Raw genomic sequence first — 26,838 nt, 5'->3', positions numbered from 1 at the left:
ACGGTCCTATACTAATCTGCTGCCACGTTTCTCATAAGGACTTCTAGCGATGCCATCTGTTACTTGGACAGTTACGAAACCGTCTTCGAATTTCAAATCTTCCCGCCTGAGTCTATCTTCGACGCGTGGCAGTGTATTAAACAAACACTACGAAAAAACACGCTAAGTAGTAATACTTGAATATATTTACAAATTCGTCTAAGTCCCCGAAGACACATACTTTTCACTAGCTTTCAGTATTCATTATCTTCATAGTGAACTTAGAAATATTTACTCTCGAAGCATGACCATCAGTAGTCATTCTTTTATTTTTAAGGGATGGCCATCAGTAACCATCTTTCCTTCGATTTTCTACCTCTTCGAAGGATAAATACTTCAAAACGAAATCTTCAGCTAACAATATCAAAGTGAGAATTATTTATACCTTTGACATTTTAGCTTGATTCTTATTAAATCTTCACAATTCTTCAAGACTTGAAATGGTACAAATTTGCCAAAGCTTTAATATTCTTTTTGCTCATCCTTTATGAAGGTTGGTGTCCAAGTTGTCTTCATCAAAACCAAGTTATTTATAATTTTGATTTGAGAAGCTTGCAAATACATTCTCCCCACTGCACCGGGATCACCACTCATACCAACCCTTGAGGAAATTTTGCGGATTCATTAGTCTCAGTTGGACCACATTAACGATGTTCTTCCTCGGTGTCGTTTGATAGTTGACATGGTGCGGGCAAACATTGTCGATGGTTTCTACCCTGAGGGGTCTGATAGCATGCGTGTAGTGGATGGTACTATTAGGGTGGCAGATGAGGCATTTTTGTACCATCGACAACGTGCCAGGACAGGTAGGGCACTTGACGGTAAAGGCAAAGTAGCCAGCAGACGGCGTGGTGGACGCAGAGGCAGGGCCAGAGGCAGAGGAGAGGCGGAGGATGATGTCCGACATACACAGTAGTGATGCCTGTGAATTTTTTGATGTCTTTATTTTTAATTCATTTATGTACTTTTATTTTGATTATGTATTTGACATTATGACTGATAATTTATACAATGTATTATTTTGATGTATTATTCTCCGTTGCCTTTAAATTGCATTACCTTAATGTACTATAATTTGATGTTTCATTTTTGTTAAAAAAAAATTGGAGTTTATGAGTGAAATGCAGGTGATTTAATATATAGTAGAATGTAGTACATCTACATAATACTTTGTTTTTAACATGTTCCGTAAATGTACCTAAAGATGATTTGTTGAACTAAATTAATTTGAATTTTCTCAACGTTCACTGTATTTTTAATGCTTCCGTAGATGTATCTAAGAAAAAAATTAATTTTTAAAAAAAAATATGCTTTCGAATGTATATCTGTATAACCAAAAGGCATAATTGAAATTTCGTCAAATGAGTGAGAGAATTAAAGGAGTCTAAATGTCTAATGACATATTCTCACATTTTAACTCAAATATATGACAAAACAGAAACCTTTTAAAACAATTTTACCACATTTGTTTTTATATATATAAACGAAGAAAAAAATCCATGAATAATTTCAAATCATAAAAGGTGCAAAAACCATGGAAGAAATTGAAAAAATAGACTTAATTTACTTTTTTAAAATTTTTTTTGAAGAATGACAGATGCAAAAACATACTTTATAATTCTTTTTACAGTAAAAATGTGGGAATGAGTCAAAAATATTTTCAATTTTTTAACGAGAGGGTGAGACGTAAATTACTCAAATAATACCCTGTATTTGACAAAGTCATATGGGCTAATAAAAGGCCCAAAAAGAATAATTCAATCCGAACAAGTTAGGGTTTCGCCGCCGTTGTTGCTTCCGTTCTATAGCCTCTACCTATTTAACCCCTTCCTTCTCTTCATTCTTCATCCATCATCACAGCCTCTACTCTTCACTCTTAATTTTCTCTCATATTCTCACTCATATGATTTCTCACATATTTTCATATTCTCTCTGCATTTTCTATGTTGTTTATTTGATTCATGGCAGTGATGATGAATTATGTATACCATCAAACTTTGAAAGCTAAGTAAAGCTTCTTGATGCCAACCATACAATCTGAGCCTATGCTTCTTCGCCTTTAATTTCATTCACTATGTTTATTTGTTTCGATTTCGATTTTTAGGGTTTCGATTTTGATTTTTAGGGTTTTGATTTCGATTTTTAGGGTTTCGATTGGTTTTGGTTTAAAGGCAACAATTTAGAGTCTCTGATTCACTTATTTGATGGTGATTTCAGTGCTGTACGTTGCCGAAATTGATTTGAAACTGAGATTCTGGCATTTGTTTTTCAATTATTGGCTTATGCATTCAGATCAGATGTTTCTACATTTTCAATTATTGCTTACAATCTTGATTTCTACTTGTTATCAGTTAGATTAAGGCAACAATTTAGAGTCTCTGATTCACTTAATCGATGGTGCATTCAGTGCTGTACGTTGCCGAAATTAACGGAGCTGATATTCTGGCATTGGTCCTTGTTTAATCACAGGCTTATGCATTCAAATGTTCCTACATTTTCAATATTCTTTACATGATTTTTGTCTAATTTAGTCCCGAAATCTAAAGCCAATTTGCAGAGCAAGAGCGTCAATTAATGGCTGTTACTTGCATTGAAGGTTGGCGACAAAAAACTACGATTCTCCGTGCCTATCAAATTTGTTAGTTTTGAATATGGCCTCGAACAAGTCGTGACATTTTTTTTAACTTTGATCTTTAAATTTCAGATTTATGTTTTTAATTCAGATTTATGCGATTAAAAGGATAGCCAAATCAAATGGGATAATCATTTTTAAAATATTTATATTTATATGTAAATTTGTTTGGACTAAAACAATATTAGCTTTAAAAATAATTATAATATTATAAGTTCTAACCTTTATAGAAAATTTCTTGTTTTAGAAATACTTCAAAAATCTTTTAATTTAATTAAAAGAAACTTTAAAAAAATTACTATTAATAATTTGATTTAATTAAAATTCCCTTTAAAATAATAAGAATAATTTAAATATTATTTTAAAAAAACTTAATAATACATTAATAATTAAGGATTTAGTTATTTTAATATCATTTAAAATACTTGAGAGTTCTGTTTTTCCAATTAGCGGGCAAAATATTTGACCTATTTATGTTGAATTCTAACCCATTATTTTAATGAAACTCATTCCACTAAAACTACTAACCAACCAAAATTTGACTCATTGCGATATTATTATTAAAAATTAATAATGTGAATCTATAATATTTTATTTAATTATAATTTTATTATATCATTCAAAAACTTTTATTAAATTTAAATTTACAAAGATGTTTCTTAAATCATGTACAATAGTTTTATTATTCAACACTCTTTTTTTTTTTTTTTATACTGCATATATTTAATTTATATTTACTACAATAATTTTGTTTAATACACCTTACTTTAAATACTTTATTCGACTATTGAATTTGTTTTTCAACACTCCAATTGTACAGCTTATGAGTTATAATATGGTAGTATTTCATATTAATTTTAATTTTATTAAGTTTATCATTATAATTTTTAAAAATAAAATATTATTTTATTTAAATTTAAGTTTCAATATAAATTAAAGCACTCTAGTTTTTTTTTATTTGGAATAAAGCACCCGTTCAAATATGAATGGAATGTATTTGATGTTCAGGATATTATTTAATATCTAATAATATTGAACAGTATGATATAAAATTGAATAATAGAATAAATTTTTAGAAAACATATTATTTTTATAAATTAGGAAAGTTGGAAATGAAACTAAAGAAAATAAAAATAAATATGTTGTTTTAATATTATGTAAATTCATTGATTTACTAGTTTATTGGTGGAAAATAAAGTTTTTTTTGAAATATTATGCTTTGTAATGAGATAATAAATTTATATTTTTATTTAAAAAAATAATAAAAAATTGAAAATTATTAATTTCACATCAATGAATTAGGTCAAAGGGTTTGAAGCTTACAGAACTCAAATTTGATATCCAAACCAATTCTATCAATTGTTGTGGGTTGGGTTAGTTATGTCCGTTAATGAACTAAAATTTGATACCTAAACCAAAATTATATGACTTGTTGTGGATTGAGTTGGATATACCCGCATCCATGAACACACCTAACTCATATTGCAAAAATAAGCATTACACAGGGTAAGGGGTAAAAATCCCGTCAAAAGAAGTAAGAAAATCTAAAGAAAATTATACTTAACATATTTTTTAGAAAATCTTTCCTAATCTCAGAGGGGATGAAATTAAATAAACTAATGTGATGAAAAGACAGACTGATATTTGCTAAAAAAGTTGATGGCTAAACGCAAACAAGACTTAATGTTCTGGTGTTTAGAAATGTTTCGCATGAACCAAATTTGATTTAACAAGTAAACTATTGCGGCAGAAAGCACCAAGCAAGACTGCTTAGAGCTCTCAGCATTACATCGCTGCCACCTAGCAATAAGTGAATTCGGACAGTAGTTTAAATTCATAATACGCACTTGCCAAAGCCATATCTTTTTCACAAAAAATAAGTGAGCTATGGACTCTAACTCTCAAAACAAAGTCTGCATGTGGAGACTATGTGAATATCTCTACGACGATCCTTCTCATCTGTTGTAACTTTATTGTGCATAAGCTTCCAAACAAAAAGAGGTCTTGTAGGGGGAATGTCAAGGTGCCAACTTTCCTCGCCTAATCCAGCTTGGGTGTCCGAATGACTTTGAGAATATAAGCCTCATTAGAGCTGAGATTACCCGACTCAGTATCAAACAAGTATCAAAAATTATTACTAGACTGCAAAGGAAGCAAATGTAACTTGTGCAAGAGATTAACCACAAGGACCACATGTTGGGCAACACCCACTGCCCCTCTTGAATGAATTCTCAAACAGAGGAGCAAGGATCAATCTCATGGGACAGAAGAAAAGCCAAACTAGTATCTTCTACAAGAATAGTATCACACTATAAATCCAACCAAAAAAAATAGATACATCTGTGCCAAGCGGCCAAACAATATGACTCCGTAGAAGACTCCATTATGATTTTATGCCAATCCAAAAAGAAGAAAAAATATGGTGCAAATAATATGACTCCGTAGAAACTCCATTATGATTTTATGCCAATCCAAAAAGAAGAAAAAATATGGTGCTTGATAATTTTGTGAGGTCGTAAAACTCGCTTCTTCAACATTAACGTCCAATCTTCACTACTATTAAGGAGATCCAGTTCAATCATTGAAGTACAATATCTCCATAACTTGTGTTCAACTCTAGTTTGAGACAATTTTTTGTTAAAATTAATAACTATTTTAAATTTTAATAATTTAATGAAATTGAAATATTTAGAAAGAAAAATAATTAAAATAATTGAAAAATAAAATGACTAATAAATAATAATTTAATTTCTTCATATTGTTATTAAAAAAATAAAAAACAAACAAATGCACCTTAGTTATCGTTCCATAAGGAAAAACAAACAAACAAATGTCTCGTAACAATCCCTTAGGAAAAAAATACTAGTGTTCATAGACTACTTAAAGTCCCAATAGTATAACAAAAATTAATCAACAATTTTTTTTAAAATATATAATTAATTAATAAAATTTATAATGAAATTGCCGCTCCTTCGTTTTGAATGATAATACCATTTTCTTAAAAATTAATTTTATTATCTTAAAAACTACATTTATAAATTTGCAAAATATTCAAACAAAAATCACTTTAATCATCTTAATTTCAATCTAATCCAACTTTCAAGTCCCAACACAAACTTAGTTGAAAAGCATAATACATATTAGATGTTGAAAAATACAAAAATACTAGTTTTACACCCATTTTTACAACCACACCGTATTTATATACGGTAATAGTACATACTTTTTATTTTTTAGTAATTTTTTTCTTTGTCTAAAGATTTGAAAAAAGTGATGGTGTATATACGGTGTAATGAAAATTAAATGTAAGCATAGCATATATGTGAAAAATAATACCAACAAGACACATTTTTTTTATTGTGTAAATTTTCCATATGATATCATAATGCATTAATTGAATTATAGTTTTTCTTGATTCTATTTTACATTTTATTATGAATTTGAGGACAATTTTTTGGCATGATGTCAATTCATCATAGTAAATCATATCAACAAGTAAAAAATGTATTTTTTTTAAAAATGAGAGAACTAGTTGAGATTGGATTTCATCTATTCATCAAATATTTAAAATCTATTGATCAGTTGTATGCAATCTAAAACACTCATCAATATTATAATGCATCCCTCACATAAGAGTAATCATGTCCGAAGCACCAACAAGAGTTCTACCGTATTGTCTCATCGGTGATGTCTTACGCAACTAAACAACATAGATCATTAAGACTCGATACCCAATGTGAATATTATATCTAAATCTATTTCTAGAGTTTAGAACCTAATAAATGTTCATCCTAGATCTAAATTTGAAGAGTATATGTCTATAACAACTCAAATCCAAACACAAAGCAAGTAAACAAGGAAAACATCAATATAGATTTGTAAAGTAGATGTTATACAACACCGTGATCAATACATATACGTAAAATCAAAGTAAACTTACAAAAAAATCCCAACAATAAAGAATACAAAGAGAAGAAGAAAGATGAACCGCAACTCTTGCGATGTTAAGACGATTGATGCAAATCCAACTCCGGACCATCATGATGCAGCCTCTAATGTTGTGTTATAAGTCTATCTACTCAAAGAAGGGTGATCACACATCTCTCAAAATAGTGGATCCCTCAAAAAATCTGTTTTTACACTATAAATACAAGAGTTGTACAGATAAATTCGCCCGACATCCAAAGGATTCGTCCGATGAAATGTCACTATTCCCTCACATTAGTATGCGCAAAACACACAAAATGGAACAAAATATCTGAATTTGTCAAGACATAAGCCCCTTTCATGCTTGCCTGTTTGCTTGTGCATTCTCTTCCATGTTTTGTGACTTATTCTTTTAAGATTGATCCAATACTTTTCTGCACAATAACATACAAATCAAAGATTCTACTACTAAATACAATAAATTCTAGCAAAACTTTGAAAAACGATAATTGAAAACGCAAAATGGAGGCGAAAAGTGCCAAGTATTCAAGCGTAAATTTACATACATTTGGCATTTATGAAGAACTAGAAATGAGTTGAAAAAGGTGATGATAGAGGATCAAGGCTTCAGGTAGGGTGGAGTTGGAGACCTACAAGGTTAAAACTCCCACACCGAAGTCATTATGTGTAGGAGAATAATGAAATAAAATTTAATTTGAAACTTGTTACTGTAGGTGTTTTCATGTTGGCTTCATTTGTGGTAAAACATACCTGGGTGTTTAATGTCTTAACCAATGTCATGATATGCTTTTATATGGTGTTATGCAGGTTGCATATGTTTAAGCTAATACCGGTTTTGTTATTGAATGTCATGACCGATGTTATGACATCCATGGTTGACAACTGGAGCTTTTATGTTTTACTATTATGTTTCCTGATTTCTCTCAATCTACAATTTAGGAAACATTTTATTGTGTGCTGAATATTTCTCCTAGAAGATTTTGTTAACAGCATATTCGGTAACAGCCTGATGACGTGTAAATTAGGTTAACTTGGTTAACCCTAATTTATTTCTTGGAAAGCCCGAGGCCCAAGAACTGCATATAAGAAGACTGCAATCCTAATTTTGAACGTAGAGAGATTTGTTAATTATGAAGAACCGTAGTTCTGTGTCTGTGTGTTTAGTCTCTTGTACTCCAAGCAATTGTCTTTTGATGATTGTATTGGAATAGGTTGTTTTTGTAATTTGTCACTCTAAACTTTTAAGCACGAGTGTGTGTCTCTTGATTGAAGCTTTTAAGCAGATCAATGTGTGTTTTGAAGTGTGTCTTCTCTCTTATTTGATTAATGTCTGTTTGTAATCACTGATGTGATTGAGGGGGAGTGATTGGAGATACTCAGGTATAGGATTAGATTGGAATTGCATTGGGTAGATCTTAAGTGAGGAGTTGTAAACGGGGGAGTTTAGCTCTGAATTAATACTGCTTATATTGGATTCCCTCCCTGGCTTGGTAGCCCCCATAGTAGGTATTGTTGTATAATGAACTGGGTGAACAATTTGTCGTGTTCTTTACTGTTTTTATGCACTTCTATTTTAAAGTATTATTCTGTGTGATTGTGGATGTCATAACATCCAGTACGATATCGCATGTGAGTTACTAGAATTTTCAATTGGCATTAGAGCAGGCGCCTTGCCTGTTTACATCTGGGTGAGATCCAAGGACAACAAAATTCTGGTAATATGGAGAAGGAATTGTTAGTGTTTGGGAATAGACCACCCATTCTGGATAGCTCTAACTATGACTACTGGAAACCTCGTATGGTAGTTGTCATAAAGTTTGTGGATAGCAAGGCCTGGAGAGCTGTGGAAAACGGATGGAAACATCCTGAGAAGGTAATGGAAGATGGAACCACTGTTCTAATTCCTGAAGAACAATGGAGCAAAATTGAGGAAGAGTTGGCTTTGGGCAATTCCAAGGCACTAAATGCCTTGTTCAATGGAATTGACAAGAACATATTCAGGCTTGTGCAGCACTTTGATCTAGCCTAAGAAGTTTGGGATATTCTCAAAACAACTCATGAAGGCACATCCAAGGTGAAGATGTCTAAACTAAAAATGCTTACCACCAAGTTTGAAAATCTCAAGATGAAAGAGGATGAGACCATTCATGAGTTCTATATGAATATCCTTGAGATTGCAAATACCTCAGGAGCCTTAGGAGAAAAAATGTCTGAAGAAAAGCTGGTAAGAAAGATCCTCAGATCACTGCCTAAAAGATTTGCTATGAAGGTGACTGCTATAGAAGAAGCTCATGACATCAGCAACATGAAGCTGGACGAACTCATTGGTTCTCTACAAACCTTTGAGATGAGTATTTGTTACTCTGTTGAAAAGAAGAACAAGAGCATGGCTTTTGTTTCTAACACTGAAGATAATTCAAGAGAAAGCAATGGTGGAAGTGATGAAAATTTATCATAAGCCATAGCCATGCTTGGAAAACAATTCAACAGGTTCGCTAAAAGGGTTGATCAGAAATCCAGACCCAATGTCAAGAACACTTCCAATGACATCAGCAAGACCTATGATCCTAGCAGAAGATTTAAAGCTGAAGAGAAGCCCATTCAAGGCAAAGGGGTTCAGTGTCATGGATGTGAAGGATATGGACACATTAGAGCTGAATGTCCTACCTACCTCAAGGAGAAAAAAAAGGGTTGTCTGTCATTTGGTCTGATGAAGACTCTGACAATGAGTCTGAAGAGGAAACTGCAAAACATGTCACAGTTCTAACAAGTTTCTATGCATCTGATGATGATTCCAGTGATGATGAGTTAACCTTTGATGAGCTTGCTGCCTTATACAAGAAGTTGTGTATCAAGAATGCTGAAGTTTGCAAACAAGTAGAGAAGCAAACGATAATCATAAATGAGCTGGAAACTGAGAAGAATAAACATCTTGCAACCATAGACTCTCTCGGTAGTGAAATGAGCATGTTGAACTACAAACTTGATCAAATGACTAAATCCTTCAGAATGCTGAATAATGGAACTGACACTCTGGAAGAAATTCTGAAGTTTGGGCAGGGAGCAGGAGATATGTATGGGGTAGGATTTGTGGCTAAAGCGGAATTCACTTCTGGGATTAGAAGATCAAAACTTGAAGCTTGCTTGACAAACCAGATGTCAGCTCCAATGTCACAACATCAAAGAAACAGAAGAAGGAGTCATACAAAGAAGAAATTTCAAAGATGGAGGTGTCACCACTGTGGAAGATTTGGTCACATAAAGCCATTCTGTTTCAAACTAGTTGGATATCCGAACCAAAAACATCAAGCCAAACCTAAACATGATACTCTTAAAAGGAAACAACAGTGGGTGGTTAAGAATGTTGCTCTAGTAGCACACACTTCTCTAAGAATGCCTGCCAAGGAAGTCAAAGGTGTTGGCATCAAACTTGATAGACTTAGTTATGTGACTCTTGGTGATGGAGAAATAAGAGAAGTCAAAGGTGTTGGCAAGTCAGGATGTCCTGGTGTTCCTAATCTGAATAATGTCTTACTTGTACAAGGACTGGCTGCAAATCTTATAAGTATCAGCCAACTGTGTGATGAAGAGTTCAATGTCAGGTTCACTAAAGAAGAATGTATTGTCACAAATGGAGAAAATGAAGAAGTCATGAAGGGAGTCAGGTCCAAGAATAATTGTTACCCATGGGAGCCTAAAAACTCCATGTTTCCTTCTACTTGTCCCGTGGCCAAAGAAAAAATTGAGGGTAATCATCAAGAAAGAACTATCAAACTAGAGGTTCCCGTTCCCAGTACAAAGAACCAGATTTAAGAAATGGATGAGTCTGATGATGGCTCTTATGTTGAAGAACTCACCATTAGTGAACTTGCTGCTGGATACTCTGAGACGTGTCTAATAAATGAAGTACTGTGTAAAAGATTGTCATTGTATAAAAATGCTTATGCACTATTACAAGAAGAAAGAGTAAGTCTCATGACAAACATTATTGATCTAGAGAGGAAACTGCGAAACACAAGATTAAACAATAAGTCAACAATGGGAAGTACTCAAGGCATAAATATCAGCAAGTGAGAGGTGGGAATCACTCCTAACAAAATGAATAAAAAGAAGTCCAATCAAGAGCTTCAACATCCGGAAAAGCACACACCTATCTCCGCCAAGAGATGCCATCAATTTGGTAAGATAGGTCACTTAAGGTTCAGATTTCCTGAAACTCATACACCTGCTGGAAGAAAGACCCCTCAACAGAAAAATATGGCCAAGATAAAGCCACCTCAGCGGAAGTCATATGTTGACACTAAACACTCAAGTTGTGGTATAAATGAGGAGGAGGCTATAAGGAAAACAGGAAGCTCTAGAAAAAGGAAACTGAAACAAGATGAATGTCCCAGAAAAGAAGAATGCATTCGTGCTATAAGCAAGAACACGAAAATAAAGTGCGATGTTGTAGAAGAAGGTGAGACTACTATCTAAGTGGAATATGAAGATGTCAAAACAGATGTCTTAACATCATAATATGCTGAAAAATCAACTGTGTGCACTAAGATAAACGAAGCCTCTGGAATTGATAAATGCCCATCCTTCAATATCCAAAATGTTCTCCATAGGGAGATTATTGTTAGGAACCAAATCCCAGAAGCTGTTAGAAGATCAAGGAAATCATCTGAAACTTCCTGGAGTACTCACAACCTTGACCTAAAGAAAACAATGATGAATGCCCTTAATGACATATGGACTAGAGATATGAAAAAAGAAGGTTATCTGTTCAAGGCGAGTACTGTATGGAACATGGTCCCAAGGGAGCTATCTACTGGTCATCAATTTCATCTAAGAGAGGAGTCACTAGCAATAGACCAAGCATAAAAAATATGGATGGAAAGAGCAAATGCTTCACAAATCAACCTGAGAAATCAAGAAAACAAGGAGAGCATGATTATTCCTATCACAAGTGAAGGTGTAAATCTGATGATGGGTATGATTCACATAAAAAGCTTAGACTGGTCTAAATTAAGTTGGATTCAATAAGGTTTATCTAAGCATAATGTCAAGGAGGATGTAATAACTATGCCCTGCAACATCATTTGACATCTCTACATCAAAGATCTTATGGAGGACAAAAATATTACAATGAAGCATACGACCACTGATCTAGAGTTTGTTAATACTTTCACAAAGGGCCTAGGTGTGAAGGTTCCCCCAGTTCATAAAAGGATTCTTCAGTTTCCATCTTTCTACAACAACTATCGTGTGATCTCAAATTGCTCTTCCCCCACTGAGTATTGTTCAAAATTCACTCACCTCATTGAGAGGTATCAACAATCATCTTCCTTCTCTTCCAAAGAAGGGTCTTCTCTAAATGTGCATAACACCACTACAAGCACTGAGGTAACTAATCCTAATAAGATTCTAAATGATGCACCGTTAAAAATGGTGCATGTTTTGAAACCTAGGACTTTTCATGTAAGGAGACCTAAGAAATCTGGTCGTGCCAAGGCCATAAAGTCTTCATCACCCACCCTTCATGAGGACTTAACCAAGGAATAGTAATGTCACCCCAGTACAACAAGTATGTGTGATCAATAATTATGATGCTTATTTTGTGTGTTGGTCTGTTTGATATGGTTGTGTAGTATAACCGTGTATCTCTGTTATGCTTGACAGCTGCTCAAGTGGTATGGTTGTAGTGGTAGTATACCCATGTTATGTGCTTTCATGATTGCTGTAGAAGTAGCTGTGGTTGGTGTATGCAGGCTGTTGATAGTAGTAGTGCATGTTTGTGTGGTATGTTGTACTGTATTAGCTCTGATTGTGTTTTCTGTTGCAAGTGTCTCTTAGATATGGTGTGACAGGTTGTTTTAGCCAAAAACTTGCCAAAGGGGGAGATTGTAGGTGTTTTCATGTTGGCTGCATTTGTGGTAAAACATACCTTGGTGTTTAATGTCTTGACCAATGTCATGACATGCTTTATATGGTGTTATGCCGGTTGCATATGTTTAAGCTAATACAGGTTTTGTTAGTGAATGTCATGACCGATGTCATGACATCCATGGTTGACAGCAGGAGCTGTTATGTTTTACTATTATGTTTCCTGATTTCTCTCAATCTACAATTTAGGAAACATTTTATTGTATGCCGAATATTTCTCCTAGAATATTTCGTTAATAACATATTCTGTAACAACCTGATGACGTGTAAATTAGGTTAACTTGGTTAACTCTAATTTGTTTCTTGGAAAGCCCGAGGCCCAAGAGCTGCATATAAGAAGACTGCAATCCTAATTTGGAACGTAGAGAGATTTGTTAATTGTGAAGAATCGTAGTTCTCTGTCTGTGTGTTTAGTCTCTTGTACTCCAAGCAATTGTCTTTTGATGATTGTATTGGAATAAGTTGTTTTTGTAATTTGTCACTCTAAGCTTTTAAGCACGAGTGTGTGTCTCTTGATTGTAGCTTTTAAGCAGATCAAGGTGTGTTTTGAAGTGTGTCTTCTCTCTTATTTGATTAATGTCTGTTTGTAATCACTGTTGTGATTTAGGGGGAGTGAATGAAGATACTCAGGTTTAGGATTAGATTGGAATTGCATTGGGTAGATCTTAAGTGAGGAGTTGTAAACGGGGGAGTTTAGCTCTGAATTAATACTGCTTATATTGGATTCCCTCCCTGGCTTGGTAGCCCCCATAGTAGGTATTGTTGTATACCGAACTGGGTGAACAATTTGTTGTGTTCTTTACTATTTTTATGCACTTCTGTTTTAAAGTTTTATTCTGTGTGATTGTGTATGTCATAACATCCAGTACGACATCGCGTGTGAGTTACTAGAATTTTCAGTTACCTTCATTTAAGACGTTCTCTATATATACAGAAAGGGAAATAACAAATTCTCTATTTCTTAGTAATGTATTACAGAGAGATGTTAGATGTACTTGCAGTTGAGATCCTTTATGATTAAGCAGATGATAATTCTCGTGTGTTGAGATGATTATGGAAATAGTAGGATTCCTCCGTGGTGGTTGGTCGGGGTTGATGGGATTCCTCCGTGGTGGTTGGTCGGGGTTGATATGGCAAGTGAAAGGGAAACATTTCAATTTTGTGTATTCGTGCATTTAATGTTCCAAACTTTTAAACGCCTTTTCAGAAGTATCATCATTATAGATCTTGAGAAGCGAAACACTTAAGTGCTATGTGCGAGTGATTAGATACATTTAAGTGTGGTCTTTTTGCATACTAAATTATAATATTTGAAGAGTTAGTATTACTTTCTTTAGGTCATTCCTTAGTACGTGTCTATGGAGATATCCCTTAAAAATTAGAAACCAAAAGGAGAGAATATAAGTATTATTGGCCGCAAAAGCTTCTATCTTGCTGGCGAGCAAGACAATGCTGAATAGCAAAAGAAATAAGCCAAGCGTGGTTGAAAATGACTTATTTCAATCAAGCTTATTTATATGTCTATCACATAGATTAAACAAAATAGCAATTATTTGAAATAAACTTAAAAATAAACATTAGTATATCAGAGAACAAAAACAATCCCATGTATCAGCAACTATAAACAAAACAGAAACTATGTCACTTGTTTCAAACAAAAAATCATAACAAATCTCTTCCATTCCATCATACTGTTATCTTGTGCTCAGGTCTATGAGTGAACTCAAAATCAATGTGCACAAAAGCTCTTTCAACTTCCGGAAGCTGTTCTAGTTTCTCTTGAAGTGTTTCACCGATGTTGTGCGCTTGGTTCAGAAGCATGTCCTCCGGCAAAACAATGTCGACTTCCACAAAGTAATGTGCACCGAACGTGTAGGCTCTAACCGTATCTATGTGCTTGATTTGCTCGTGGTGGTTCCATATAAGGTATGTTAGCTTTGCCAAGAAATCGGGTGGCGCTGTTCTTCCGATGAGTGACCAAACATTCTCAATCACTGTCTTTGTCCATGTGTTTATTGTGTATAACGCAATCTGCAATCGAGAAAAAATCATAGTCGTTAGTATCTCGATCGAGATCGTGGAGTAAATAAAATGAGAAGAAAAGAAGATATAGTTATAGTATACTTACGACAATAGCTCCAGCTGGATCGATCCACCAAACATACTTGACAGCTAGAACAGCAGCAGCTAATCCGACGGAATTAGTAACGACGTCGAAAAGATGATCTTGTGCGTAAGCTCTGACGATTTCGTTTTTGAATCTTCGACAGTAAAGCATAAGAATGAACTTCACCACGGTCACGGCTACCATAATTCCAATCATCCAATTTACCTTAGTCGGATCAACTTCAGGCTTTGCCTGTGAGGAAACAACGAAGAGAAATTTAAATCACTTCTACACGCGACAAAACCGATTAAGCTGAAATTCGAACTGGCGAACAAAAATAATTACCTTTGCGATAATTTGTCGGCCAGACTCGATCAAAATCTGCAAGCCTAAGGTCGCCATTACTGATGCAAAAACAATGATACCCTGCATAGAAAAAACCGATAAGCATGTGTTTTTTTTTTAAAATATCTTAAACAACTGATTTAAAGTAGTTATCGATCGCATTGCGATGCGATCTTACCACTGGTTGCATGCGTTTCTTTCCGATCGGGTAGTGAAACCGGTTAGGCTTTCTCATAGCATTGGAAGTAAACCACAGTATGAAACCTGACAAGAGATCCAAAAGAGAATCTAGTGTTGATGCAATGACGGCCAGTGATCTACTCTCGATCGACGCGAAAACCTTTGCAGCAAACAGCACCAAGTTACATATATTCGACACATGAACCGCCATTCTCTCACTCTTCGCAAGCTGCTTCATTTCATCCTGAGAAAAATATACGCAATTTTTATTTAGTAGAATCCTCTTTATGGACTAAATTCAATCATTCAGATCGGAAATCATCGGTGCTGTCAAATAACAGCTATAACAGAACTATAGCAGAATTGAACAAACCGCTAAATTCCGCTATTCGCAACTGACAACATAGGAAATCACAAATTAAATGTAAATCATAGTCATATATAGAACAATCTACCTCGGTAAGACCTCCGGGGTAAAAACCGGTTTCATGCATAGCCTCCATTTCGTTAAATCCTTCAAGGAGTCTCTCTTGTTTCTTGTAATACTCCGCCACCTTGCGTTGCTTCTCTGAAACACAAGTGGTTTAAGATCGGTTACATACACATAATAGCGAGTTGAACAATCAATAACTTCAGTTTATAATATATTTTGGAGGCAAAATCAATTCCATTGAAATCACTCAAAGGTTGTCAAAAACAATTTCATGTGTCTAAAATCACTTTTGACACTCCATCAGACGAAACCAAACACACTTTAAGGATCTGTTTGGATAAACAACTTATTTGCCGCATATAACAAAATAAGTGCTTATAAATAAGCTTGCATAAGCTGTTTTTAATTATAACAAAAGATAAAATACATTTAAGTTGTTTTCACTAGCTATATTGAAGAACTTATAAAAATAAGTTCAAAAAATATATAAAATGTCATAAGCTGTTTTGATGTCACAAAACTTAGAGCAGTAGATAAACTCAATCCAAACAAACCCTAAAAATGTAAACAAAATTATGTGAACAAACACAATCTTTCGTAAAAAAAAAAGCACTTAACATGAAATCTATTTTACACTTCAAAAAAGTACTATTATTATTATATTATAAAGAGTACAAAAGAATGATCTGTAAAGAAACAAAGAAAGGAAGATTCATGCATAATTAAGCCTTGATCGTTATCAATATTAATCATCCTATACTTTTGATAACAAAATTAAATAAAAACAGCACTTTAGATTGATGAATATCCACCACAAAAAGCACTTCCTTTAATAATAGATTCCCACTATTATTACAACCAAACAACACAAAAAAAATCAACATTATCACCACCAAAAAAACAGAGATTTCAAAACTTTTTCAACTACAGAAACCAAATAAACCCTAAAAATTGAAACTTTATTGATTCAATGGACGAAAAACATGAAAATAAAAAAGAACAAGATACTGTATCAGTTGAAAAAACACAAAATTCAAAAAAACAAACTTTCGGAAATTTTAAGAATGATACTCACTAGGCTTACGAAGGAGGCCATTGAAACTGAAGGAACTTTTGTCTTGGCGATCAGTAACATTCTGGGATGGAAGATGAAACTCCTTGACGTTGAGTTTCCAAGAACCATTAGCAGCATCTTCATCAAGAAGAGGTTCAGTTCTGCCATGAATCTCAGCCATGTTTGGTTTTTTCTGAAAAAACGAGGAGGGTTTGTTTGTGTTGTTGTGTGTTGTGTGTGTTTTTATAATGATTTGGTTTTTGATTTTGTTACGATTTGATGCAAATGTGTAACGATTTTTCCTAGATATAAGGAAATACACGTAAGGGTGAAACTGCAAAGTGTGTATGTGTCAAACGTTTGATTGTGATATATAAGGTTGTTGTTTTTTTTTTTTTTTTAATGTTTTTTAATATTTTTAAATTTAAAAAGTATTTTTAGATTTAAAAAATATTTTTGAATTTTAAAAAAATGTTTTTAAATTTTAAAAGATGTTTTTGGATTTAAATAGTGGATAGAGTTTGTGATGAGGATCACTAGAGTTTAGGTGATTTTGTGGACACTGTTGTTGTACAGTGATTGATGCTTTTTACTTTTTGTTTTTTTGTTAGGTTAGGAAAAAATAGTATCTTTACAAAAATAAAGTATTATATTTTTATATTTGGTTGGTTTGTTTAATTTCGAAAAGGTTCATTGTATGTGCATTTGTTTTTTAGGTGATTTTTTTAGTTATAAATCTAACTCAAAATGTTTCTTATAAAGTTTGTTTTTTTTAGATTCATTAAGTAAAAATTAATGTATCTGGACATGATATAAATCAGATTGATTAATTATTTAATGAATTTAATATTTTTTTTATAAATAGCATCAGAAATAGTATTTTAGTAAAAAAAGAAAATTTTAAATAGGTTATTTGTTTGATTTTTTCTGTTACTTAATCTTTTTATTTGTTATTATTGTTATCTTAATAATTAAATATTATTTTTGTAGTAATAATTATAATATTAATTGGTTATTTATTTAATTGGAAACTCAAAGTTGAGTGGAACTCAGGTTTTTGCGGAATTTAATTTTAAAAAAAAATAAAAATATATTATTTTAATGTTATATATTGTTCCGGCATTAAAAATGTCCCTACTTAATTCATTTTATTTCTTTTCTGCTTTATCTATATGTTGATTAAATAAAAAAAATTAAACTAATATGATATTAATCTCTTCAATCAATATAATATTTTTTCAATTAATAATAATATAGATTTTGAATATTAAAACTTTAACTTAAATATAATTATTTTGGTCCCTTTATTTTTTAATCCGATGCATGAAATTAATTCTCATATTTTAACTTAAATATTTTAACTACTATTTGTATTCATTGAAAATTAATGAGCAATCCATTCTTTAACAAATATTTTTTTAAAAAAAATTTATATAACAATTTGTCATATTTCATAAATGTTTTATTAAAAATGTACTTAACCTCAATTTTAAGTATAAAAATTAAGAGAATATTAAAACTTTTTAAATTTAACATAAATAAATTATTTTCGATAACTAATCGGATAAAATAATGTGACAAATATATTATAATTAATTCTAAAAGTTATTTGAATATTAATGAATTGTTTATTACATTTTATTTTTTATTTTTTCTATTATGATTACTTTTAGTTTTTTAAATTTCAAAATTATTTGAATGTTAATTGGTTTTTCTTACTAAAATAATATTTTTTTATAAATGCACTTTATCTTAATTTTAACTTTTGATTTTTGACTGAAATCATATATTTGAATATTAATTGATTGTTATTTACCAATATAATTTAATGTTTGACTAAAATAATATATTAATTCAATTTTATAAGTGCAATTTATTTAAATTTTAACTTTTGATTTTTGACCGAAATCATATATTTGAATATTAATTGATTGTTATTTACCAATAAAATTTAATGTTTGATTAAAATAATAATAATTTAATTTTAAAAATGCAATTTGCCTTAATTTTTAACTTTTTATATTTGACTGAAATCATATATTTGATAAATAAAAAAAAAAAGGAATTTCCTTTAATGGCAAAAAAACACTTTAAGGTATATATTACCTATCCTTAAGGGTAACTTTGAAATTTGAAGAATATATAAATAGATACTTTAAGGGCCTTAACTCTTAAGTGTCCACTTACTTTAGAATTAGAATATCAAAAATTGCAAACTCTTAGTATCTCTTTGTTTCGATAATATCTCTATCTCAATCAAATCTTTTTTCCTTTATGATTACTTAATGTATGCCAACAACTTTTAAAATATCGATATTTAGGTTGAAAACATGGACTTTTTTGTTGTTATTCCGACATTGATTGCTTAGCTTTTTTAATTTTAATTAGTTTCTTCATATTTTCTCAATTGAGTAAAGTATAAAAGATTCATTACGTTTCTTCATATTTTTTAAATTATTACAATATTATTCATTTTGACATTAGGTTATAGAACTTTTGTTTCAAATGATAAAATTGTGGAATTTTCATCTCAATTACTTTCTATCATTTCCTCAATTCATCTTTTTCGATGAGGGTCTGGTGGTGGTCCCCTAGTTTGGGTTCTATTAACCCCTCGTCTTCGATTTAAATTCTTGTTCTTAGGAGCAGGGACCTTGTCGTGGGGGTTATTTTAGGGCTTCTGGGTTGGATTTACTCCCGGGCTTCACCTTCTAGTCTTGTTATCGTCGTCGTCCTGGTTTGTTTGTTTGATGGAGTGGAACAGGGTTGAAAGAAGGGGGTTTCGTCATATGCCCCCAAGATGGGATATTTTTCCGAGAGGAGATGCTTGTCGGAAAGTGGAAGTCAAGTGGTTTTCCTTTTTCATTTCCAACTTTCCAGATTATTCGAAGGCGTTGGATCTCTTTGAAATATTTGGGTGTATTGCCAATGTGGTGGAGGTAGCGATTTCACCGAGAAGGAACAAGTGGGGAAAGAGGTTTGGCTTTGCTAGGTTTGTGGAGGTGGAAGATTCGAGATTGCTAGCAGTAAGGTTAGACAATGTGATTTGTGGGGGGAGGAAAATTCACGCGAATATTCCTCGTTTCGAAAGAAACGGATCTGCATGGGAGCAAGGAGGCGTAAAAGGGGGGAAGGGAGGAGGTTTAAGAAGAACGGAGGAGGGGGTAGGAGGTTGTCTGAGATGGGGGCGAATCAAAGGAGAGTTGGGAATTTTACTTTTGCAGAGATTGTCGCTGGTGGGGAGATTGCCATAGAGGAGAAGGCTATGAAGTTATCTTTTGAAGCTGATCCCGTGTCCAAGGAGAGGTGGAAGAAAGCTCTTGTAGCTGAAGTGTTGTCTCCCGGTGAGTCTTATAATATCCAATCTCTCCTAGAATTAGAGGGTTTCTTTGCGATTGCTGCGATTCCTTTAGGCCCCAATTTATGCGTTCTTGAGGAATCAGAAGTAGGGGTGTTGGATGGCTTGTTAAGTGAAGGGGAGGACTGGTGGAAGAAACACTTTCGATCTATTAGAAAATGGAGAACCTCTGATGTTGATGTGGATAGGATTCTGCGCATTCGTGTCCTAGGAATCCCTTGTCACGTTTGGGACCGGTCTTTTTTGGTGTTTCTTGCTAATGCTTTAGGAGTTTTTATGTCTGTGGAAGAGAGTTGTTTGAATGGTAGAGTGATGGATGCTGCTATTTTCTCAGTGAAAGTACCTTGGTCTTTTATTCTAAGAGATAGTTTGGTTGTGGTGATTGATGGGGAGGAGTTTGAACTGGTGTTGAAGGAAGAGGCTGTGAGTGGTTGTACGATGCAGAGAGGTCATAGTGTGCGGAGTAATTCATCTTCAAGTTCAGGCACCTTGTGGGGTGATTCGGTGGAGGAAGAAGGGGAGCGTGACGAATTGGATTGTGAAGTGCCGATGTGCGTGGAATCAACAGGACATCTGTTGGAACCAGGGCCAGTGTTGATTGGGGAACATCTGGACACGGGTTATGACCTCAATGGGGGAGGTTTTGTGCTGTCGTCGGAACAGGGAAGGGGTGGCGGTAAAGATGATAAGTCGGTTGGAGAGTTTGACAAGGAAATTCTTTTATCGAAAGCTTCAGATGGGAATGATTCTCAGGAAGGGATCTCGGGTTTCCTTCATCCCCTCGAGTCTCAGCCGGATGAAACTGTGGTGGCGGAGTCGGTGTGCTCTTTGTGAGGGTATGGAGAGGCTGATATCTTGGCCAATGGGGGGGATTGGCAGGGAGGTTTGCGGAGGCTGTTCGGACGGTGGAAAGGGGAAGGTTGGAAAACATTTCAAGGGAGGCAAGAGCAGTAGGCGGGGCAATATATATTCTAGTCACTGTTTTTTCAACTCCAAGAAGAAGAAATTGAGTAGATTCAAGAAGAGAGTAAAAACACTAAAGGGTAGAGCTTCGGATCCCTGTTTCCTGAATGTAGAGGCGGAAGGAGGGAGCGACGAGGTCGATCAACGTTGTTGTTTTAGTGGTGCTGGGATTGAGGTTAACCGGTGGGCTTCTCGTATTGAAAATGATTCAGTTGATGGTTTAGCCATTGTTCCGGCCCTGCAGGCAGACTCGGGTGGGGGCAGCAATGCCGTTTCCTCGGTGGATTCAGATATCCTTAGATGCAACAAGAGAATTTTAGGGAATTTTGGTCTTGAATCGGGAGAAAGGTTATGGAACGCTATCTCTAATTTGGGTGTCATTCCGGGGGAATCATCTTTTGATTGCAAAGCTAGAGTTGAGGAGATGGAAGCTGAAGGGAAGTTGAGATTTGGCTAAGGGAAGGTTTTTTCTAAACGTTCTAAATGATTTTAGGGACTTTTAATATAAGGGGAGGGGGGAGTTTGTTAAAAAGGAAAAGAGTTAGAAGTATAATTCGAAAGGGGAAGGCGGACATTTTCTTTATTCAAGAAACTAAATTGAAGGAGATTTCCGAGGCAATGGCCAGGAGCTTTTAGGGGACGGAGGACGTGGATTTTTCATTTTCTGAAGCAAATGGATTTTCGGGAGGTATGTTGATTCTGTGGAATCCTAGATCCTTTTCAGTTGTTAATAGTTTTCGTGGCGATGGTTATTTGGGGATTAGAGCTTTGGGGAATGAAGGTGTTTATTATTTTGTTAATGTGTACTCGGCGTGCTCGCTAGTTTTGAAAAGAGAGTTATGGCGGAAGCTTTTGGAGTTGAAGGCTAAATTCAACGATGGGAAATGGATTATTGGGGGAGACTTTAATGCGGTTAAGAAGAGTAGCGAAAGGAAGGGTTTATCAACAGCAAGATCTGTTGCGGAGTGGAGAGATTTCAATGATTTTATTATTGGTAGCGGCCTTTTAGATGTGCCTTGTAAGGGAAAGAAATTCACTTGGTTTAGTGAGGATGGCAAATCCAAGAATAGATTGGACCGATTCTTGGTGGATGAAGGAATTGTAGCTTCATGGGGGATTGAGGGACAATTGGTGGGATCGAGGGATATTTCAGATCATTGTCCGGTTTGGCTTGTGGTCGATAAAGAGGATTGGAGGCCCAAACCTTTCAAGTTCAATAACGAGTGATTTAATAACAAGGATTTTTTGCCTTTTGTGGAGAAGGAATGGGAGGCTTTGGAGGTTTATGGGAGAGGGGATTTTGTTTTAAAAGAGAAACTTCGGTTGATAAAGGATAAACTTATTTGGTGGAATAAAGTGGTTTTCGGTAGATATGATTTGGAGGTAGAGGAGGGGGTTAGAGAGCTCAATGAGGTGGAGGATTTGGATGATGTTAGTGAAGAAACGCTTTTGATAAGGAGAGATGCTAGTAGTAAAATTTGGTTGAATCTCAAAATTAAGGAAAATATGCTCATTCAAAAGGCGAGATTAAAGTGGCTTAATGACGGGGACTCTAATAATAGGTTCTTTCACAGATCTATGAAAGAGAGAAGGAGGAGGAATTATATCGGCCCTATTGTTTCCAACAATGTTATTATCTCTAAGGTGGAGGAGGTGAAGAATGAAGTTAAGGTTCACTTCGGTAGGAAGTTTGAGGATAGTGATTTGTTAGACCGGTGTTGGAAGGTGTGGCTTTTAAAACCCTTAGTATGGCGGATAGTTTATCTATCGAGGTTCCTTTCTCCGAGGAAGAGGTTAGGGAAGCAGTGTGGAGTTGTGATGGATCGAAAAGTCCGGGCCCCGATGGGTTTTCCCTTCTTTTCGTGAAGAAAGGGTGTTCCTTTTTGAAGAAGGAGTTTATGTCTTGCTTTAATGATTTTCATTCGGGAGCGGTTTTGTCCAAAGATATCACGTCTTCTTTCATCACTTTAATCCTGAAAGTCTCTAGTCCTTTAGGATTAGATGACTATAGGCCGATTTGCCTAGTAGGGTGCATTTACAAGATTTTATCTAAAGTTTTGGCGGGGAGGATTAAAAAGGTGCTTCAATCGATCATTTCCAAAAGTCAAAGTGCTTTTGTTTTGGGAAGACAAATGTTAGACGGAGTTTTAGTGGCTAGTGAGTTAGTGGATTTCGTTACTAAAGAGAATAAGGATTGTCTTCTTTTTAAGGTCGATTTCGAAAAGGCCTATGATAAAGTTAATTGGAATTATCTTAAGTTTATGATGAGGAAATTCGGGTTCGGGGAGGTGTGGATGAAGTGGATGGAGGCGATGATCTTTTCGAGCAAAATGTCGGTCCTTGTCAATGGTAGCCCAACGAGAGAGTTTGTGGTGGAAAAGGGCCTTAGGCAAGGTGACCCTCTCTCTCCTTTTCTCTTTGTTATTGTAGCGGAGGGTTTAAATCTTTTGGTGAATAAAGCGGTGGAGAATGGGGATTATGCGGGGGTTAGAGTGACAAACAATTGTTTTGTGGACGTTCTCCAATTCGCGGATGATACGCTTTTGATGGGGGGTGGGAGTTGGAATCACCTTTGGTCCATTAAAGCGGTTCTAAGAGCTTTTGAGCTTGTTTCGGGGCTTGGGATTAATTTCAATAAGAGTAAACTTATTGGGTTTAACATTATTTCTAATTTTTTGGAGGTGGTGGCTAATTTCCTCGCTTGTAGAATGGAACCGAAGGTTTTTACCTTTCTTGGTATTAGGATTGGAATTAATCCTAGGAAGGTTAATGTGTGGAGGCCTTTGGTGGAGAGCATTAAAAAAAGGTTATTGTCGTGGAAAGGTAGGTGGCTAAGTTTTGGTGGGAGATTAACTCTCTTGAAGTCGGTTCTTGAAAGTTTGCCTATTTTTACATTTTCCTTTTACAAGGCGCCGAAAAAGGTTATTCAAGAGATTAATAGTATTCAAAGCAATTTTCTTTGGGGTGGGGTGGAGGACAAAAAGAGGATTCATTGAGTGTCTTGGGATAATGTTTGTAGGCCGGTCGATAAGGGTGGTCTTGGTTTAAGGAGGTTGGAGGATTTCAACTTGGCGCTTCTTCTTAAATGGAAGTGGAGGATTTTGGAGGGTTCCAATTCTTTATGGTATGAGGTGCTAAAAGCGCGTTATGGGGATATTAAGATTCGGGTGGCCGGTATTGGAGATATTTCTAAGAATACCCCCAAGTCGACATGGTGGATGGATTTATTAGCTTTAGATAAGAAACTTCCGGAAATTTTTTTTGGTGATAATTTGTTCTTTCGTATTGGAAATGGTTTTTCTACTTCCTTTTGGCATTCCGCTTGGTTGAATGAAGGACCTATTAAATTGTTGTTCCCTTCTTTGTTTCCTCTTTCCCGTTTGCAGGATGTCTCAATTGCAGGGATGGGCGGATGGATTCATGGCGAGTGGCGTTGGAGCGATTTGGGCTTGGTTAATCTGCCCGCGGAAGCTGCTGGATTTTCTGCGCTAGGCAGCTGGTCCGTTTGCTGGCAGCATTGGCGACAGTCCGGGTTGGAGATTGACGGACCATAATCGGTTTACGGTGTCTTCTTGTTACAAGGATATTTGCATGAGGAAGGTTGTTTTCGGGCCCCCCAAACCGTTATGACTTTGTCATGGAGTATATTTGGAAGATTGATGTTCCTTTAAAGTGTAAAGCTTTTGGTTGGCGGTGTCTCCGTGATAGGATTCCGACAAAAGACTCGCTTGTCCGTAGAGGTATCTCTATTTCTCCCTCGGCTTTGTCTTGCTCTTTTTGTGGTGTTTGTAGTGAAACTTCTAGACATTCTCTTCTTCTTTGTCGTATGACGGATGATGTGTGGAGTTATATCGCTTCTTGGATTGGCTTGGAGGATTATAAGGCAGAGAATTTTAAAGAGAGTTTTTGGATTTGACATTCTTTTTGTAATAGGAAGAAAGTTAAAAGAGGTAAGCTAGGATGTGTTTGGTTGGCAACTCTTTGGACTTTGTGGTTACATAGGAACAAGATTATTTTCAAGAATTTTGGTTGGAATTCTAGGGATGTTGGTTGGGATGTTAAAGTTTTAGTTTGGAGGTGGGCGTTTATTGGGAATATTGCTCATGCCAATTGTAACTTTTATGAGTTTGACAAAAACCCTTTGTTTTTCTTAAGTTAGGTTTCAATTGGTGGGTAATTTTCCCCGCGGTTCCGGCCGTCTCTTTTGTAATCTCGTTGTGAACGTTTTTTCTATTAATATATCTTGATTACAAAAAAAAAACAATGTTATTAACATGAGTGCAATGATACATCATGTAGAGGTAAAACCTATTTCACGTTCAAAGGTTGACAAACCATTTAGCTCTTAGTCTTGATTAAGGGATCATTAATCTATTTTATTAAAAGGTCTCACAATGTTCGAAAATTGAGACTAAAAATAGTTTTTAAACATAAACATTATATATATTTCTCTACCTAATGAGGTGTCTTTTAACAAAGGACACAACTGTGGGGGCTTGTACAAAACAACTAAAGCAAATGATGTTTTGGAAAAGTGGTCCTATAAACTTGAAGTCGAAACATTGGTGTCACATGTTAGGATTGAGGATATGAGCCACAAAAATGGGTTGACATATCCTTTAGTTTTTTAACCTTGACTAAGGCGCTTCTTTTCAGATACACTATAAAGTCTCACATTAATTGAGAATCAAAACTTAAGGTAATTTATGAACAACACTCATATTTGACTTACACACAATATTCTAAGTGAACAATCTCTCAAAAATTCTGTATGGCGAACTTGATGTTGGAATACAATCCAAATTATTTCTAATGAAGTATGTAGTTTTCCTAAACTTCGATAAAGGAGCGATATATTATTGTTTTGTAATGGACCAAAGTTGATTAATAAGTGAGGATGAAGAACATGTTGCGATGATTTTAAGCTTTTGATGCGATGGAGATGTTGTTGACCTGCAAGATTAACACTTTAACATTCAAGTCCGTATCGGAGTGAAAAGTGGTGTATGAATGAGAATAAATTTAAATAATTGATAAATTGTGTGATATCCCTAATAAAAAGGAGAAACAAATTGTAATTTAAAGTGTGGATCACTGTCGATCATCAGATTGATCTAGACAGCTAGCAAAGTTCTTGCATGCGGAACTACCCACTCGTTGAGGAAATTTAGATTATTTGTTATGCATTTCATTCTCTTTTCTTTATTATTGGGCTTTTATCTTTAGACCTTGTGGACGACCCATACAAGTTACTCATCAAGCCCTTTATTTCAGCTTTGCATGACAAGAATTTGTTACACGTGCTCTTACTCAGCCACAAAATTCGTGAACGCGGAAGTATTTTATGGGACATTGTTATTCTTGGGAAGAGGTGCATTAAATTTCCTTCTTGTAATAAGCAACATTTCATTGGGAGTGACTGACATGTCTCTCTACACTAGTTGGTGATGATGTTTCCTCTTTCATAGACTATTTGAGTGTTTTCTAACAATTTTTAGGAGATCTCAACCATTGATGGTGCGCAATGGATTCACGGTCCTTAGCAAACCAACTGGTTATAAAATTCTTTTGAAGTGACATTTTACCGTTCCTACTATTAACGACCTACAAAAGAGTTCTTTTTGTTTCCTTTGTTGTCTTTATTTGCAAGCTTCCTTGCTCTAGCATTTGGTCAAGTTCGTACGATATGGTTCATCAGTGCTTGTCGTGCATGCTTGCTTGATCCATCTTATAAGATAAGGTTTTTTCTTTAATTCTTCTTTTTTCAGGGTTTTGAAAACATTGAAAAGTTAATTTTTTTTCCTTCCTTTGGAAATTTCCTCTATTATTGACATTTCCTTCGAAGGGTTTT

At 34.7% G+C, this 26,838-nt stretch overlaps 1 protein-coding gene and 2 non-coding genes across 3 annotated transcripts; 2 read left to right on the top strand and 1 right to left on the bottom strand.

Annotated features, from left to right (window-relative positions):
• The first annotated feature begins 2,001 nt into the window (after positions 1 to 2,001).
• On the top strand, positions 2,002 to 2,084 carry LOC131624661 (small nucleolar RNA snoR116). The gene has a single exon (XR_009290641.1). It is a non-coding gene; the product is annotated as a small nucleolar RNA snoR116 (small nucleolar RNA).
• Positions 2,085 to 2,595: 511 nt separating this feature from the next.
• LOC131624660 (small nucleolar RNA snoR86) lies at positions 2,596 to 2,715 on the top strand. The gene has a single exon (XR_009290640.1). It is a non-coding gene; the product is annotated as a small nucleolar RNA snoR86 (small nucleolar RNA).
• An 11,365-nt stretch (positions 2,716 to 14,080) lies between these two features.
• On the bottom strand, positions 14,081 to 17,011 carry LOC131624654 (metal tolerance protein 10-like). The gene is made up of 6 exons (XM_058895590.1): positions 16,688 to 17,011; positions 15,635 to 15,747; positions 15,178 to 15,423; positions 15,000 to 15,080; positions 14,676 to 14,906; positions 14,081 to 14,578 (listed from the first exon to the last, which is right to left on the bottom strand). Exons 1-6 carry the CDS (start codon positions 16,845 to 16,847, stop codon positions 14,234 to 14,236), a joined length of 1,176 nt encoding a protein of 391 aa, XP_058751573.1. The 5' UTR covers positions 16,848 to 17,011; the 3' UTR covers positions 14,081 to 14,233.
• Positions 17,012 to 26,838: the final 9,827 nt, after the last annotated feature.

The sequence above is a fragment of the Vicia villosa genome, unplaced genomic scaffold (assembly GCF_029867415.1).
Source record: "Vicia villosa cultivar HV-30 ecotype Madison, WI unplaced genomic scaffold, Vvil1.0 ctg.000146F_1_1, whole genome shotgun sequence".
NCBI classification, from domain to species: domain Eukaryota; kingdom Viridiplantae; phylum Streptophyta; class Magnoliopsida; order Fabales; family Fabaceae; genus Vicia; species Vicia villosa.
Note: the sequence above shows the minus strand (reverse complement) of the source record. Positions and strands in the feature narration are given on the sequence as shown.